This window comes from Lodderomyces elongisporus, chromosome 4 (assembly GCF_030384665.1).
Source record: "Lodderomyces elongisporus chromosome 4, complete sequence".
NCBI classification, from domain to species: domain Eukaryota; kingdom Fungi; phylum Ascomycota; class Pichiomycetes; order Serinales; family Debaryomycetaceae; genus Lodderomyces; species Lodderomyces elongisporus.
In genome coordinates, this window is record NC_083676.1 from 1,401,387 (window position 1) to 1,417,112 (window position 15,726).

The 15,726-nt window shown below is 36.1% G+C and overlaps 4 protein-coding genes across 4 annotated transcripts; 2 read left to right on the forward strand and 2 right to left on the reverse strand. All coding sequences in view use genetic code 12, as the record gives it.

The window, feature by feature from the left end:
* Window positions 1-429: 429 nt before the first annotated feature.
* ALG8 (glycosyl transferase) lies at window positions 430-1,974 on the forward strand (the record flags this gene model as incomplete). The annotated part of the gene is made up of 1 exon (XM_001526214.2): window positions 430-1,974. The coding sequence occupies one exon, from the start codon at window positions 430-432 to the stop codon at window positions 1,972-1,974; it is 1,545 nt and encodes a 514-aa protein (XP_001526264.2).
* A 1,256-nt stretch (window positions 1,975-3,230) lies between these two features.
* PVL30_003667 (uncharacterized protein) lies at window positions 3,231-4,967 on the forward strand (the record flags this gene model as incomplete). Its single annotated transcript, XM_001526215.1, has 1 exon — window positions 3,231-4,967. The coding sequence occupies one exon, from the start codon at window positions 3,231-3,233 to the stop codon at window positions 4,965-4,967; it is 1,737 nt and encodes a 578-aa protein (XP_001526265.2).
* A 190-nt stretch (window positions 4,968-5,157) lies between these two features.
* PVL30_003668 (uncharacterized protein) lies at window positions 5,158-7,482 on the reverse strand (the record flags this gene model as incomplete). The annotated part of the gene is made up of 1 exon (XM_001526216.1): window positions 5,158-7,482. One exon carries the CDS (start codon window positions 7,480-7,482, stop codon window positions 5,158-5,160), a length of 2,325 nt encoding a protein of 774 aa, XP_001526266.2.
* Window positions 7,483-7,857: 375 nt separating this feature from the next.
* On the reverse strand, window positions 7,858-10,113 carry PVL30_003669 (uncharacterized protein; the record flags this gene model as incomplete). The annotated part of the gene is made up of 1 exon (XM_001526217.1): window positions 7,858-10,113. One exon carries the CDS (start codon window positions 10,111-10,113, stop codon window positions 7,858-7,860), a length of 2,256 nt encoding a protein of 751 aa, XP_001526267.2.
* Between the last annotated feature and the right edge of the window lie 5,613 nt (window positions 10,114-15,726).

Here is a 15,726-nt window from a genome sequence, read left to right on the forward strand (position 1 = left end):
CACCTATTTCCTACATCATTATCATTATGATTCTCTTCTTCCTCCCACCTCTTTCTTTGATTTTCTTCCTCTCTGCCACCCTTGCGTGCTTTCGACCACGTGATCTGATTTTGGCAAAAAATAAATTAAGTAACCTCGCATGTGTGCTTGCGCGTTTTCAACCACTCTAATTTGTATTTTTTGTATTTTTTATATTTTTTTTTATTTTATTATTTTTCAAATTATATATCTCCTCTACATTTTATTAAACTTTATAAAAACAAGTGATATATTCACAACATTTACTCATTTGCTAACTGGCAACAAATAGAATAAATACTGCAAATGGCAAAGAATTCATTCAAAAGTATTGTTGGCCATGGTAAAGCGACAAAACGATATACGTTATTCAACATATGGGTTGTCACTCTCGCTCTCAAGCTTCTACTAATGGTTGGCTACCATTCAACCGATTTCGATGTGCATAGAAATTGGTTAGCTGTCACACACAACTTGCCATTATCACAGTGGTATACTGAAAACACTTCTCAGTGGACATTAGACTATCCACCATTTTTTGCCTTTTTCGAATGGGTTTTATCCCAGTTTGTTCCGTCAAGAGTTGAGAAAGATGGATGTTTGGATATTGTTGAAGTGGGACAGTATGGTTTGCCAACTGTCTATTTCCAGAGAATTACGGTCATTGTTAGTGAGTTGGTATTATTTGCAGCTCTTCAATGGATCATTGATACTTCATCAAACTACGAATTAAGACGACGAATGTATGTTGCTACTGCAAGTCTAGCTTTATCGCCGGGCCTCCTATTGATTGATCACATTCACTTCCAGTACAACGGTATGATGTATGGGTTTTTATTGCTATGCTTCAACAGTGCGAGGTTAAATCGTTATCTACTTTGTGGATTTTGGTTTGCGCTCTTGTTGTGTTTCAAGCATATCTACCTCTACTTGGCACCGGCTGTGTTTGTTTTTCTTCTTAGGTCATATTGTTTGAATTTGCATTGGGACAAAAAGATGAATGTATTTAGTAATCTTTGCAAACTTGTCAAATGGAGAAACTTGCTCAAATTGGGTTCAGTTGTGGTTCTTGTATTTGGGATCGCTTTTGTTCCTTTTTATAAAGCATTACCCCAATTGCTATCGCGTTTATTTCCATTTAGTCGTGGGTTGACTCATGCATACTGGGCGCCAAATATGTGGGCATTGTATTCATTTTTTGATAGGTTCTTCATTCAAGTTTATAAACGTGTTCCAATGACTCGATATTTTTTGGAAAGAACATTTAGGTTTGATGCAGCCGCACTTGGCAATGATGCCTTGTTGCAAACCTCAACTCGCGGTTTAATTGGAGATATTGAGTTTTTTATTCTACCAGAGATTACACCAAGGCTTACGTTTTTATTGACGTTATTCTATCAGATTATGGCATTGATCCCGCTTTTTATACAGCCCTCGTATCGAAAATTTATCGGGGCCACCACGTTGTGTGGCTATGCTTCTTTCTTGTTTGGATGGCACGTGCACGAAAAGGCGATTTTGCTTGTGATATTCCCCATGACACTTATTGTGGCTCGCGATCGAAGGTTGTTGCCGGCTTACAACTTACTTGTCGCATGTGGATATGGGTCATTGTTTCCGTTGATTTTCACGTCCAATGAATGGTTGCTCAAGGTTGTTTACACATTTCTTTGGTACATTATTTTCTACTTTAATTTCAGAAAGGTAGTTAGGGTATCAAAAACAGTCGACCGGAGTGGAAACGTCGACCGCTTGGTCAATGCATACCTTTTGTTGTTCATCTTGATCGTTACCTTTACTACAACCGTTGACATTCTCAAAGGAAAGTTTCCAATCTTGAAGCAATTTGAATTTCTTAATTTGATGATCTACAGTGTGTACTGTGGTATTGGCGTTGTTGGTAGCTGGAATATTTTTTCATGGTTGTATTTTGTAGATGAAACCATCTGGGAGTAATGCACTAATATATGCAATAAATAACTATTCAAACACTTTATCTTAATTCAAACAAAAAGAAAAAAAAAAGAGTAAGTAATCCTTTGAGACCTAATATTGGTGTGCTACTACTTAGTTTGACTTTTCAAAATTTACTTTTTGTTGAATTTAACTTTGAGTCAAATCAATACCAAAAAAAAACAAGGATGCAATGCGATGTATGTGGAAATGATAAGTAGTTCTTTCAATACTTAACTTCAAATTACTACAATAGAATAAGAACAATTTGTTTACAGGAAATTGTGAAGAGGACAAATGTTTTCTGTTTTTTCTTTTTGTTCTTTCATCTAGTATTGTTAGATCGTATTTCTTCTTTTATTTTTCTTTCTCTTTTTCCTCCTTAATTGCAGAAACAGATTTTAAATACATTTTATCACTCATAAAACTTTTCAGAAAAATAAAGGGGGAACAAGAATGATAAAAAAAACAGTCACGTGACTATTAATAATATTATCTTGTTTTTCAAACTCCGAAGTAGAAAATAAAAGTTACTTTTCTTTTTCATTTTCTATGTTATTTCTTCTCTTCTCTTTTCATTTCTTGTTCATTTTCATTTTCATTTTCATTTTCATTTTCATTTCTTTCTTTTTGAAGCAAATGCTTACTCACCAGATGTGAAATGTTCGCAGATAAATGAGCGAAAAGGAATGGTTTGAGGGAAGGGCGAAAGCAGATGTATATGGCTATCAGAGTAAGAATCCGCAGTTGAAGTCGTATATGCATTGCTTCTCCTATCCTTCATCCGTGGGAATACTAATTTCGTAATCTATTAGATCGCATCATGGACGTTCCTCGACCGAGTAAAAGTATCCTTGTCCTTTTCATCTCTTCTTCTCCTTGCTTTCTGTTCTATTATTAAATTTTGTTGGTGGGCTTGTTTAATCAGCAAGCAATACGTAGCAATTTAAGACCCCGTTACACAAAAAACTCTATTCCGCAGATACCACTCCTCCCCTCCCCCCTTTTCCGCTCCATTTACATCACTCCCGTTTTATATATAAACATGTATGTTCAACAACTTTCTTCAATCTGTTCAAATTTTATCCGTTCTCCTCCTTGTTATTTTTCTTTTCCTTTTTCTTTTCCTTTTCCCCTTTTCTTTCACCTTTTTCTACTTATAAACACAATTCCCTTTTCAATTTTATTTTATTTTATTTTTTTGATTTAAACTTTAGAATAAGTTCAAAAACGTACAAATAAAGAAATATACAGTTACAATGTCCGACGATCAAATCACATTAGGTCAATACTTGTTTGAAAGATTGAACCAACCCCCAATTAATATCAAAAATGTTTTTGGTGTGCCTGGTGATTTCAACTTGGTATTGTTGGATAAGATCAACGAGGTTAAGGGAATGAAATGGGTAGGAAGTGTAAATGAATTGAACGCAGGGTACGCTACCGACGGATACTCAAGAGTCAAGAATGGATTTACAGCAGAGGGTTCATCAATTGGTTGTTTAGTGACAACTTTTGGTGTTGGAGAGCTACTGGCTGTAAATGCAATTGCAGGAGCATATTCAGAACATGTGGGTTTGGTCCATGTTGTTGGAGTCCCATCCACTGAGTCTCAAAAGAAGGAGTTGTTGTTGCACCATACATTGGGTAATGGTGACTTCACCGTTTTTGGTAAAATCTCATCATACATTAGTGCCACTACTGCAATTTTGGATGACCCAAGTAGAGCAACAAAGGAGATTGATAGAGTTATTGAATCTGCTTTTATTAATCAAAGACCCACATACTTGGCGTTCCCATCCAACTTTTTTAACATGAAAGTGTCCAAAAGCTTGCTTGATAAGCCATTGAACTTGACACCACCACCAAATAACGAAGAGATCCAAAATGAAGTTTTGAATGAAATCTTGAGCATGATCTCCAAGGCTAAGAATCCAGTTGTTATTATCGATGCTTGTTGCGGTAGACATAATTCGACGTACGAGGCTAGTAAATTGATTGAATTGACCAATTTTAACTTTGCAGTCACGCCAATGGCTAAAGGATCGAGAGATATTGACGAGAATGACCCTAGGTACGTTGGTGTTTACTTGGGAGATTTGTCTTACCCTAAATCCAAGGAGTTGGTTGAGAGTTCGGATTTGGTCTTGTCATTGGGTGCTGTGTTGTCGGATTTCAATACCGGTGCCTTTTCTTATTCTCTTCCATCCTCAAAAGTTGTCGAGTTCCACTCGGATTATACCAAAATTAGAAATGCACAATACCCTGGTATTAGAATGAAGGAGTTGTTGGCAAAGTTGGTTAAGTCTCCAGAGTTGAAGAAGATTGTAGAAGGTTATAAGCCCCGTGCATCTTCTTTGGACTTGATCCGTCCTGTTGAATTACCAGATGACCACAAACTTACTCAAGCATGGCTCTGGTCTAATTTGGGTTCTTGGTTGAAAGAAGGTGATGTTATCATTACCGAAACTGGTACTTCAAATTTTGGTATTGTTCAAACCAAATTCCCCAAAAATGTTATTGGAATTTCACAAGTCTTGTGGGGCTCTATCGGTTACTCGGTTGGAGCAGCATCTGGTGCTGTTATTGCGGCCGAGGAAGTTGATCCAAACAGAAGAGTTATTTTGTTTGTTGGAGACGGCTCTTTACAATTGACTGTGCAGGAGATTTCAACTATGGCCAGACACCATAACAATATTTACATTTTTGTGTTGAACAATAGCGGTTTCACGATTGAGAGGTTGATTCACGGTATGGAGGCCAGCTACAATGAAATTCAAGAGTGGGAGTACACCGATTTGCTCAAGACATTTAAAGCTACAAACTACGAAACCTTCTCGGTTGGCAAGGTAGGCGAGCTTTCCAAATTGTTCAAGGACAAAGATTTTGCTGTTAACAACAAAACCAGATTGGTAGAAATCAAGTTGGATACTTTTGATGCTCCAGAGAATTTAGTGAAGCAAGCAGAAATGTCCTCAAAAACTAACGATGCATAAAATGATCAGCACGTGGTTTTTTTTTTTTTGTCTTCTTTTGTTTTTCTTCTTTTTGCTCTCTCTTTCTTCATGAAAATAATAGAATAAATACAATTGAGTATAAGCATATTTGTATACTTGTATACTTGTTTATCTTGGTATATCTACTCAAGGCCGTATATCAAAATGTATGTAACAAAACCTTTTTATCTCAGTTTCTCGAATGGAAAATGTAGTCAGGAAACAACTGTTCCCAATCCTCATTGAACAAGTCGGAAGTCATCAACACAGGAGGACCACCAAAAAAGTCAATGTTATCCGCTAGTAGCATATCTGCATTAGAGAAATTTTGCGTTTCGGCACTCGAGGTAGGAGAAATTTGCCTATCGATACTATCGCTATTCTCTACGAGCGGCGCATAGTGCATCTCTGAGTTGGGCATGGGGTTCTCGACATCTTCAATTTCATTTTTCATTGTTGTCCTAAACAATTCTTCGCTTTGATTCTTGACACCTTTTAAATCATCTGAGTCGTAGCTTTGTTTCAATTTTTCTTTAATCATATTATATGATTTTTCAGCAAGTTTCCAAGTGCGTGAGCATCCTCTTAGGACACCCATAAAAAATTGGAGACGCTCGCTATGTTCATTTGTCTGTGAGATTGAGGAATTTGTTAACAAAATAATCGAAATAGACAAGATTGACGCATAAACAATAAAAATCGATGCTCTTTTGTAACCATGTTCAAGCTCAAATTTTTGAATCGATGCATAAAGGTCATCTATTGCATTCAAGCAAATGGGCAATGGCGACAAATGGTTGTTTGTTGGAAAGCTCTCCGACTCAAGTCCAATGAATGGTCTATTTAAGCAAAGAATTAAGATATAATAGTAGTAGCGTATCCCTGAATACGTTGGGTTTTCACCAGTATTAACCAAAGATTCTCTGTCCCATTGCAAGTCGCTTGGTAGTTTCTCCTTCCATTGCATAATTTGCCAGTTGTAGTCGAATACTTTGCCTAGTCGAGATGTCAAGTCCAAATCGTCCGTAGCATTTCCGCCGTTACTGCTATTGCTACTGTTACTGTTACTGTTGCTGTTGCTGTTAAAATTGTTTGTTCTTTCATTTTCTAAATCGGACTTTGTGAAAATATCATTCAACATATTGTCGGAAATATTGATGAGATTTATAATTTGGTTTAAAGGATCGCTAATGTACGAAACAGCTTTTGTTGCCGTGCTAGGTATAACCTCAAGCTTTTTCCGTTTCAAATTACCTTCCTTTTCTTTGTTTTTCAAATAGCCATTGTAAGTAAAATCGTCAATCCATTCCAAATCTGGTAAATCACTGGTAACAGGAATAGATGCATCGGAAAGTTTCAAGATCGATGGTCTTCCCAAAACCAAGCTAATAAAATGATCAGCCATAAAACAGCCCCAGTATATTCGCGACCTAATCTCCACGTCTAACTTATTCAAGCTCTCTTTAGATTTCACAAACCAGACTTCCGGGTTCAACTGGAATCCTATATCAAACCCCATTCTCATTGCATTGCCCGATAACATCCATCCACTAGAGTTCAGTCCATTGCAAATATCAAAGAATGCCAATAATAAGAAACTTTGTAAAGAAGTTATAGATGGCTGGCTCATAGTGTTCAAAAGCAATGTTTTCAGTTCGCGGTAGTATTGCTTTGATTTATGATGAATCTTTTCGTCTATTGCCATTCGTGAACCCAATGCACAAATACTCAAGACCAAAACTTTGGAGCAGTAAAGACTGGTTGGCGTTGGGTTGAAAAAATCAATGAGAAATGCTTCTCGAAATATAAACATGTTATGGTCAGGATACTGCCATGTAAAAAATAGATGAAGACATTGTAAAATCTCCGGATCTTTATTCATCGTATTTATAACCAGTACTTCTGTCTCGCGCTTACTTGTTGAGGAAGTTGCATTGGAATTATTTCTATTGTTTGTAATAATGGAGTTTCCATACACCGATGTTGGTCCATAGATGGCTTTATTTTCTTCAATCTCATCGTGATGATCGTGATGATCGTGTGGATCATGTGGATCGTGTGGATGCGGAAGCGGCGAATCAACACCCATCGAAGAAGGAATCAGACCATTTTTTTGTTCCATTTGGAGTACATCGGTCAAGATATCCGTGTTTTGCAAATACTTAATTTGATCATTGGTGTTTTTCAATTTACGGAAGGATTGGATAAATGACTTGATCGATTGGACTTGTGCCTCTAGACTTTTGACATAGGTAGCTGGTGGTCTCTTTTTTCTCATGTCCTGAGTCGTTTCAATACATTCAACGCCAACTGTTTTGCAATTCAGACATGGGTTATTGAAATCACATCTCATCTTGCGAAGACGACATCTTTGACAGCTCAATTTTTTCGGGGCTGGCGTGGTCTTATTCGTAGAGACTGAAAGTTTGTTCCCGCTACTGCTATTGGAGCTAGAAGAGGGACTCATTGAAGTAGCCTCATTGTCGCTGAGTCTTCGCTTGCTTGCCTGTGGCATATTGTAAAGCTGACAGTAAAGCTGACGGTAAAGCTGACGGTAAAGCAAGTTCTGTTAAGTAAAGTCCAGAGTATAGGGCTCGAGGATGTAAATTTTATTTGTGCGTTGGGGTAGATCTATTTAGATTTTGTGTTTTACCGTGCACACGCGGCACGATGAGCACACTCAGACTCAGAGTCACGCTAAAAGAGACACGATTCTAACTTAAAGATATTAAAATGGATACGCAGAGAATCTTTGATAACCACAACAACATCAACAAGAACAACTACGGTAACTATTACTGCAGATTATATACAAATAATTGTAAAGATTCGCTCGCTTTTTTTCTAAAAATCTATCATTCTATAACACACACAATATATATATATATATCTAATTTAAGTATATGATTTGGTAACTTGAGTAGAGAACAATGCTTATACCTGCGACGATAAGAAGATAATCACAAAACGGTAACCAATGGTCAGCTACGGTATAATGTTCCTTCTTTTTCATCGATCTCAAATGAATCATAGGTGGATATATGTATACTAATGGTATACAAGCAAAACACCCATTAAACGACACAAACTTGTCAATGTTATCTGCATTTAAATATGCAATCGAACTGATGAGGACCACTGCGAGAGCTCTGAACAAATTTTTGAGCCATTTGACTTGGGGATTATATTTACCCGAGTGATGGTATAGTTTACCTTCTGAAGATGTGTTGCCACCGGAACCGCGTGGATGTTTACCCTTGCCTGGATGCCTAAACAATACCGACTCGCCAATCTTGATAGCTGGGAAGAGTTGCAATGGTGCCGATAAGAATACAGCAACTGAATACAAGAGTAGTATTGATTGTACGGCAATGTTATCTTGCGGAAGGTTCAAGATAACGATAGTCTTAACCTTGTCGCCAAAAGCAGTGTATCCAATTGCACCAATGGCAACAAAGATCGAGGTGATCACCGTCATACTAACAGAGAGGACCATGGGGAATTTTTCAGGTTCGGCCATTGATGCCTCGATTGGAAGGATCAATCCTATACCTTCAAATGCTGTTACAGCAACGCCAATCAACATCGTCCAACTATTTGGATTAAAGCTTTGAATGTTGGGTCCAACACCTTCAAAATATATTTTCAATCCAGAAAACCAAAAGATGATCAATAACCCAACAACTATAAAACCTGAGGAGATGAGTGAAACAACAGATAGTTTAGTCAAGTTTCTAATCAAGACCAAGGGAATCAATAATAAACATTGTATGACAACAACGTTTGCACGATTGAGCCATTGCGGTCTAGTCAGAATAAACTGCTCAACAAAAGCAATCATGTTTTCTGCAGTGAATAAAATGTAAGTCGCCACAAACCCAATTTGACTGAGAAGAATCGAGATCAAAATGGAGTATTTCAATGGTTTACCATATGTTTTGAACCCCAACTCACCAAAAGAGGTTAGCTTGAGTACTTGCTTTGATTGGATTAATATTATGTAGCAAAAAAAAGTGACGAATCCAAATACAGATAGCGTAATGATGGAAAAGAGCAATCCACCATTGTAGAAGGCCTTTGGTAAAAAAAGAACACCCGAGCCAACCAACGCTTTAAATACCAAAAAGAATGTTTTTGCAACAGTTGCAGTTCCCTTCGGTGGTGCTTTGACCCGTGGTGGCAATTGTCTTGGAAGGTGGTGAACTGCGCCATAGCTTCTTCTTTCCCCTCCTCCCACGGCACTCGTGCCTGTTGATGAAAGCAAGCTTGAATCCTCATCAAACACATCTTCATAATCATTATTATTGCCATCATCATCATCATTGTAATCATCACCACCGCCACCACCACGTTTCCCCTCTGTGTCATCATCGTCATCGTCGTCATCATTAAGATCTTCACCAGCAAAATGGCCGTATATACTAAGGAACTCCATAAAGTTCAGGGTAAGAAAGTTTGGAGGTGGCTGGTTCTTCTTCAAGGACTTTTGAATAATAAACTCTCGACGAAATCCACCAGGCACATTTATATCACTTGCGGTTGAGCCTCTTCTTGCTTCTTCCAAGTATGAAAACGAGGTGCTCCTTGCACGTCGTTTTGGGTTTCCTATATTGGTCCCGCCAACGCCATGTAGTGAGCCTTCTGCATTCTCTAAACCAGGAGAGTCAGAAACGTTTTCCATTTGATGGTATAATCGACGAGTGATATCGCCACCCTGTTGTTTCAAACTTTCCTCGGGGCTAACCAAGTGTTTACTAATAGTCTTCAAGTCTATTGTTTTTGAGTTGCTAGTAGTGTTCAACTGTGAAATGTGATCATCATAGCTTTCCTGTGGTGACAAATTGGCCAAGGACGAGGCAGAATCATTTGCATTGTGAGACGTTTGTGAATTGTGGCGTCCAAATGTGCTAAGATTGGTTTGCGAATTAGAGTTAGAATTGGAATGGAGGTGGGTTGCATCTGGGTGGAGTATCCTGGGATCTCCAGCCCCCGTGCCGGTTCCACTTCCAAGTCTTGGTGAAGAGAAAGAAGCTGTAGGCAGCCTCAACGATGGTGAGCCGGGGTTTCTATTTGCAACGGTGGGATACTCGTCATTTGATGATTGTGTGTCCCTATGGAACTTTGAGTTTTGGTTAGACAGTGTCATAACAAAACTGTACTTTTCTTCCACCAAGTATCGACTTGACTGTGTGCACAAAAAATTGAGATACAAACAGTCGTGATAATGGTAAGGGTGGTGGTTGTAGTACTATTAATTGTAATTCTTTTTCTCTTTTCTCTTTTCTCTTTTCTGTTCTTTAACTTTTTGTAACAGGTTTTGTTAAGAAGAAAGAGAAAAAAAAAATAGTGTATATATATTTAGCATATATATTTACCAAAGAATGCAGCAGAAATTCGTCAAAGGTGATAATGGTGTCGCAAATATAGACGGAAATTAGGCAACCCAATCTGAATGGAAATATACATATATACATATGGTAGCAACTTAGTAAATAAGCCATATTATATAATTTCACCATCTTTTCTGAAAACTGCCCTATACTCAAACGGCACATCATTCAAAAGGAAAACTTGAGGAAAGGCAAAAAAAGCACCTTTTTCCTTTGCAAGATGAACTTTGGTAAATGGTTCCGCTTACAAAAAATCAAAAAAAAAAGTTTTGGAAACAATTTGAGTTTGGAATTATTTGAGTGTTTGGATTGATACATTTAGGAAATGTAAGCAAACAAGTATTCAAGGTACTAGGATTAATCTTTGATACACCTGTTGAATTATAAACTATTTCTTCCAATTTGGAGAATAGCAAATGTAATTCATTTGTGGTAAGCTAGATGAAAAGCCACAGTTTATTTCTTCTTTTTTTTTTGCTACCTTCTTTTCTTCTTTTTTTTCTTTTATTTCACCAATTGTACGTGAAGTATTAGATCCGGAAGAAGGGAAAGAGAAGAATAGACAAAAACATGAAGAAGATGTAACAATCTTTCAAAACAAACGCTTGCATTTGGCGTAAGTTCTTTATTTGCCTAATTATTGTTACATTATGTATGTCCACTGTGGCAACTACCGTATAGTAGAGAACACAATTTTATTGTTTCCAGGAGGCTTGTATCTTCTCCAAAGACCGTATAACAAGTATGGAACGACAAAGATGAAGTCAAAGTTAAGGTGGGGTAATTTGATTTGACAAAAACAAAATTGTACAAAACGGCTACAGAATAAAAAAAAAACCATAAATTTTTTTTAACTCTTTTTTCCCCATTTTTTATTTCAATAAGTTTTTAAAGAGATAGATAGAGAGAAAGAGAGATACATGGCGATGTGGTTAAAAATTGGATTTAGTCCCAATAGTTAGTTACCCCCCCCCTCCCCACAAAGATTGCGTAAAAAATGGAAGGATTGGAGGAAGGAAGCAGTGTTGATTAAATCTTCCTTCTACCCTCTTCACTCTTTTGTTCTTCCTCCGGAGTTACCCGCAGCTTCTTTGACACCCAAAAAAAAAAAAACGAAATTCAAGTTTCTATATCATCAATAATGAACTGTAATTTCTTCAAAGTTGATACAATTATAAGTCGTTGCTAAGTTTGAACGAGGTATTAATTTGATAAATTAGTTTGGCACTTAACCTAAGCTGTTCATAAACAATTAAAATCTCCTTATAGTAGAAAATGGGAAGGGAAAAGAAAAATGAAGTGGAGGTAGAGAGATAAAGAGAAAAAAATTAAAAAGAAAAAAAATTAAAAAAAAAATGTCAGAGATTTTCCAATGTTCATTTGGAATCTGTGGTATTCTAAAGAACAACTCCGTAATCCTATTGTTTTATTTTTTTTTTCTCAAACAGACTCCGGGTCAAAAGGTAAAGGCATTGTGGGTGGGTTAAAGGAAAGAAAAATCAAGCAATATATTAGAAAAAGGCTATTGTAAACATTTTTGCTCTAGTACTTTAGTAGTACTTTACTGCCTATTTTTACTTATTTGCTGTGCTGACCATACCACCTCTCCCCCACACCCACCGCACAGTATAAGTTATTGTTTATCTTGTGATGAGCAAGTGGTTAAAAAAGAAAAAGTACAATACCATATCAAAGGTAATAAGCTCTCTGTTCGTTTGAGTCAGACAAAATTCATTGATAGACTTATTGTTTGTTTTCGTCACAGCCGCTTTGTACCCCTATTCTCTCCTATTCCACCTCCACAAATTCCCAATATATATCTGTTAGTAATCACTTTTGTTGAGTTTTTCCATGAAAGGGGGAAAGAAGGGTAAAATTGAGATGAAGTAGTGGCTGGAGAGCAAACAGAGAGATTGAGAGAGAGAGAGAATGAGAAAAGTGGAGACACGGATTAATTAGTTTGTGATATAAGATATTGGAGGAATCTCCCAAATAAGAAAGAGGAATAAATAAATTCAAAAATAAAATTGAGGTTCCCCAATATTAGTCTCCACAAGCTTTTAATGGTGAAAACAAAAAAATAAACATACGTTCGTAACCAGTGCCTAAAATTGCTATAAAATAAATAATTGAATTAAATTTCTTTTTTTTTTCTTAAACTTATTTTTTTCTGTTAGTCTTCGGAAAAACTTTTTTTTTGTGTAAAGTTGTAATATATTGGAATACCTGTTTTGCATTACCCCAACCATTACGGTGATTGGTTATGTTATTGAGCATTTGTGCATTATATACTTTATAATTACACAAACACACAACTATTGTTGATGGGGAGGAGGAGAAAGAGGGAGAGAGAGAGAAAAGACCAAAAGCAAAAGAAGGAGGATAAGCTCTAAATAACTTTGGAGGCTTCATCTATAGTGGCGTTCTCACGGCAAATAAATACTGGGGGAAAAGGATTAGGGAAAAAAAGAAAGAATTTGTAATATTCACAACAATAAGTAGTTCAACACAGCTGTGGAGAAGCTTTGCTTTGTAGAAAAGGAGAGACAGAGAGAGATAAAGAGATAAAGAGAAAAAGAGAAAAAAAAGAATAGGGTAAACACAAATGAGTTAATATTTCAATATCAATAACACTTGTCTTTGTTCTTGTCTGTGCAGAGTGCGTGTATGTATAGTGGAAAGAAATTTCAAATGTAATATAAAGAAAAAGAAAGAAAAAGAAGAATGAGGCCATAGAATTAATGCGAGCAATCAGTTTCTTTAGACATCCCCTCACGAATTGTTAGGGGATGTCCCGAGCCTAACTATGAAGAAGGGAAAAGAAAAAAAGAAAAAAAAAGAAAGGAAAGGAAAGGTTTGGGCAATTTGCAAAAGGTGATAGATGACATTTATTTAGTAAACCAACATATTTATATTGTGTAATATATATACCTATATATATGTATTGATACTTGATAGACTGTGGTGGGTGGTGGTGCTGGTGGTCATTTGAAAGCAATTACATAATGGACCAATAATCCGTGGGGTAAAAATTTACTTCTCTCAACTCCCCCCGCCCGTAAAGAACATGGTGGTACAATATTTGTTGTGAGAACAACAAATATTGCACAAAAATTAGAAAAAGAGTACAAAAAGAAAAGAAAAGAGCTGAAAGTGAAACCCAAAAAAAAATTAAAAAAATAAAAATAAAAAATATTTTTATTTCTCCAAAAATTAATAATCGAGCAAATTCAATGGAAAGTTTTAGCGAACACCCAGACAGGCAGACATGGGAAGCAGCACAGAACAGCCACGGAATATTCACTTTATCTTGTTTCCTTCTTTTTTGTGATTATTCTTGAATACTATAGAACAAAGTAGAGTAGAATAGAGCCAAACTAAGTAAATGAAAATAGAAGAGAGAAGAAAAAATAATTAAAGAAGTTGATGTTTGGTTTTTCCGGATGTGTCTAATAATGTATTACTTGCAACGCCTTTGATGGCCTTTTTCTCCTACTATTTTGCCTCATTCATTTGCGTAAATTTCTTATTTATTGTTTATCTTGTTTTGTATCTTGTTAGCTTGGATTGTGAGCCTTACCCCATTTGAAACCAATCATGATTGTTAGAACATGGAAAAAATATCTCTACCAAATTTCTTCACATTGTTCATCTACATATACTACTATTTCTATATTGATTGGAGGACCTGGCACATTTCCGAAAAAATTAAAAAAAAAAATAATAATACAGTTTAGAATTATCAACATAAGCCAAAATTTCATCTAGTTCTCTTTTTATGCTAGGGAAAAAAAAAACAAATACAATTGAAGCACAAAAAGTTCAACAAAAGTAGAGAACCAAATGGATTACAAAACAAAGTATTACAAAACAGCTAGACACAACAAAAGAACCACAAAGATTGAATCTGTGATATTTCTCATGTATTACAATCTCTTTGTGTGTGTGTTTTTTTTTTTTCTCTTTGTTCTTTCATTCTCCAGTACCATTTTGCTCTTGTATCAAAAAAATTTTTTTTATTGCATTATGCATGCCTCACTCTTTATTGTACTCCGGAGTCTTGTGGCTCTTTGGCTTCTCCGCCCGTATCTGTCGCTTCTTCTTCACCCGCTAGAAAGCTGGCTCAAAAGCTATTTTTCTTTTTAGACATAAAAAAATTGGAATTGATTTTTGATCAATGGGGATTGATGCAAAACAGACAATGGAATAATGAAAAAAGAATGAAAAAACAAAAGGAAAAGAATTAGAAATGTGTCTCGGAACTTCTCCCCGGATTAAGCACATTGCAATTTGAAAGCGAAAGGATGATAGCAACTTCTTAGTTAGGATTGAAGAGCTATAGGATAAAAAAAAAGATCAAAATTTTAATGGGAAGAATATGAAAAGTGGAAAGATTGTCATAATATCATGTTGCTAATTTCAATTATAAATCACAACAAAATGTCAACCAAAAAGGAGTAGGGGGAAGAAGAAGGTAGGGGGAAGAAGAAGAAGAAAGACCTATTGGCTAAAATGGCTAATTAAAATTACGAATAAAGACCACACACTAACCAAGATAGCTGGTAGAGACAAAGAAGAAGAAGAAGAAGAAGAAGAACTTTGTTTAAGCCATATCTCATTATTTACAATTTCATGTATATCTTCCAATGTTCCTATCTATACTTCCTTGTTGTTGTTGTTCTTTATTGGCTTTTCACTTTTTGCCCTTTGCGTTTTGCCTTTTGTGATTTTGATTTTGCGTTTTGCAATTTGCATTTCGGCATTGGTTTTGGTTTTTCTGATATATTGGGTATAGTATATGGTGAGTTTGAAAGATAATGCTTTGTGTGTTGTAGTTCTAGTACCATTGAAGAAAAAAAAAAGGCGAAACATGTAACGGTTAGTGAAAACTATCCAATGAGTATGAAGCTTGAACATAAATCAATGGCACCTCTTGGTTACTATCCAAAAATGCACTAGAGATAAGTTCACAATAGTGCCAGAACCAAAAAAGAAAAAAAGGAAAAAAGAAAAAGAAACAAGGCAAACCACAAACGCACTCTGCCCTCCACTTTCCGCCCTATCGCCCGTGTGGGTTTAAAACAAAATTGAAACATTGGGCGACACTTTTTTTTCTCTCGTTTGCAAAGTCATTGGCATAGTCCTTGACAAATGTTGTTTTTCTTTTTTTTTTTGGACTTTTGGTGTTGGTGAAACAAGATGTTTATTTCTACGAAACGATAAGTTGAACAGATGGTTCTACTTCCATAAACTATGGTTGTTTCATACTAAAAGAAAAGAAAAGATTGCTTTTTAGTGGTTTCACTTTCACTTTCACTCTTCGCCTCAAGTTTCAAATACATTTGCTCATACAAATATCGAACCATATG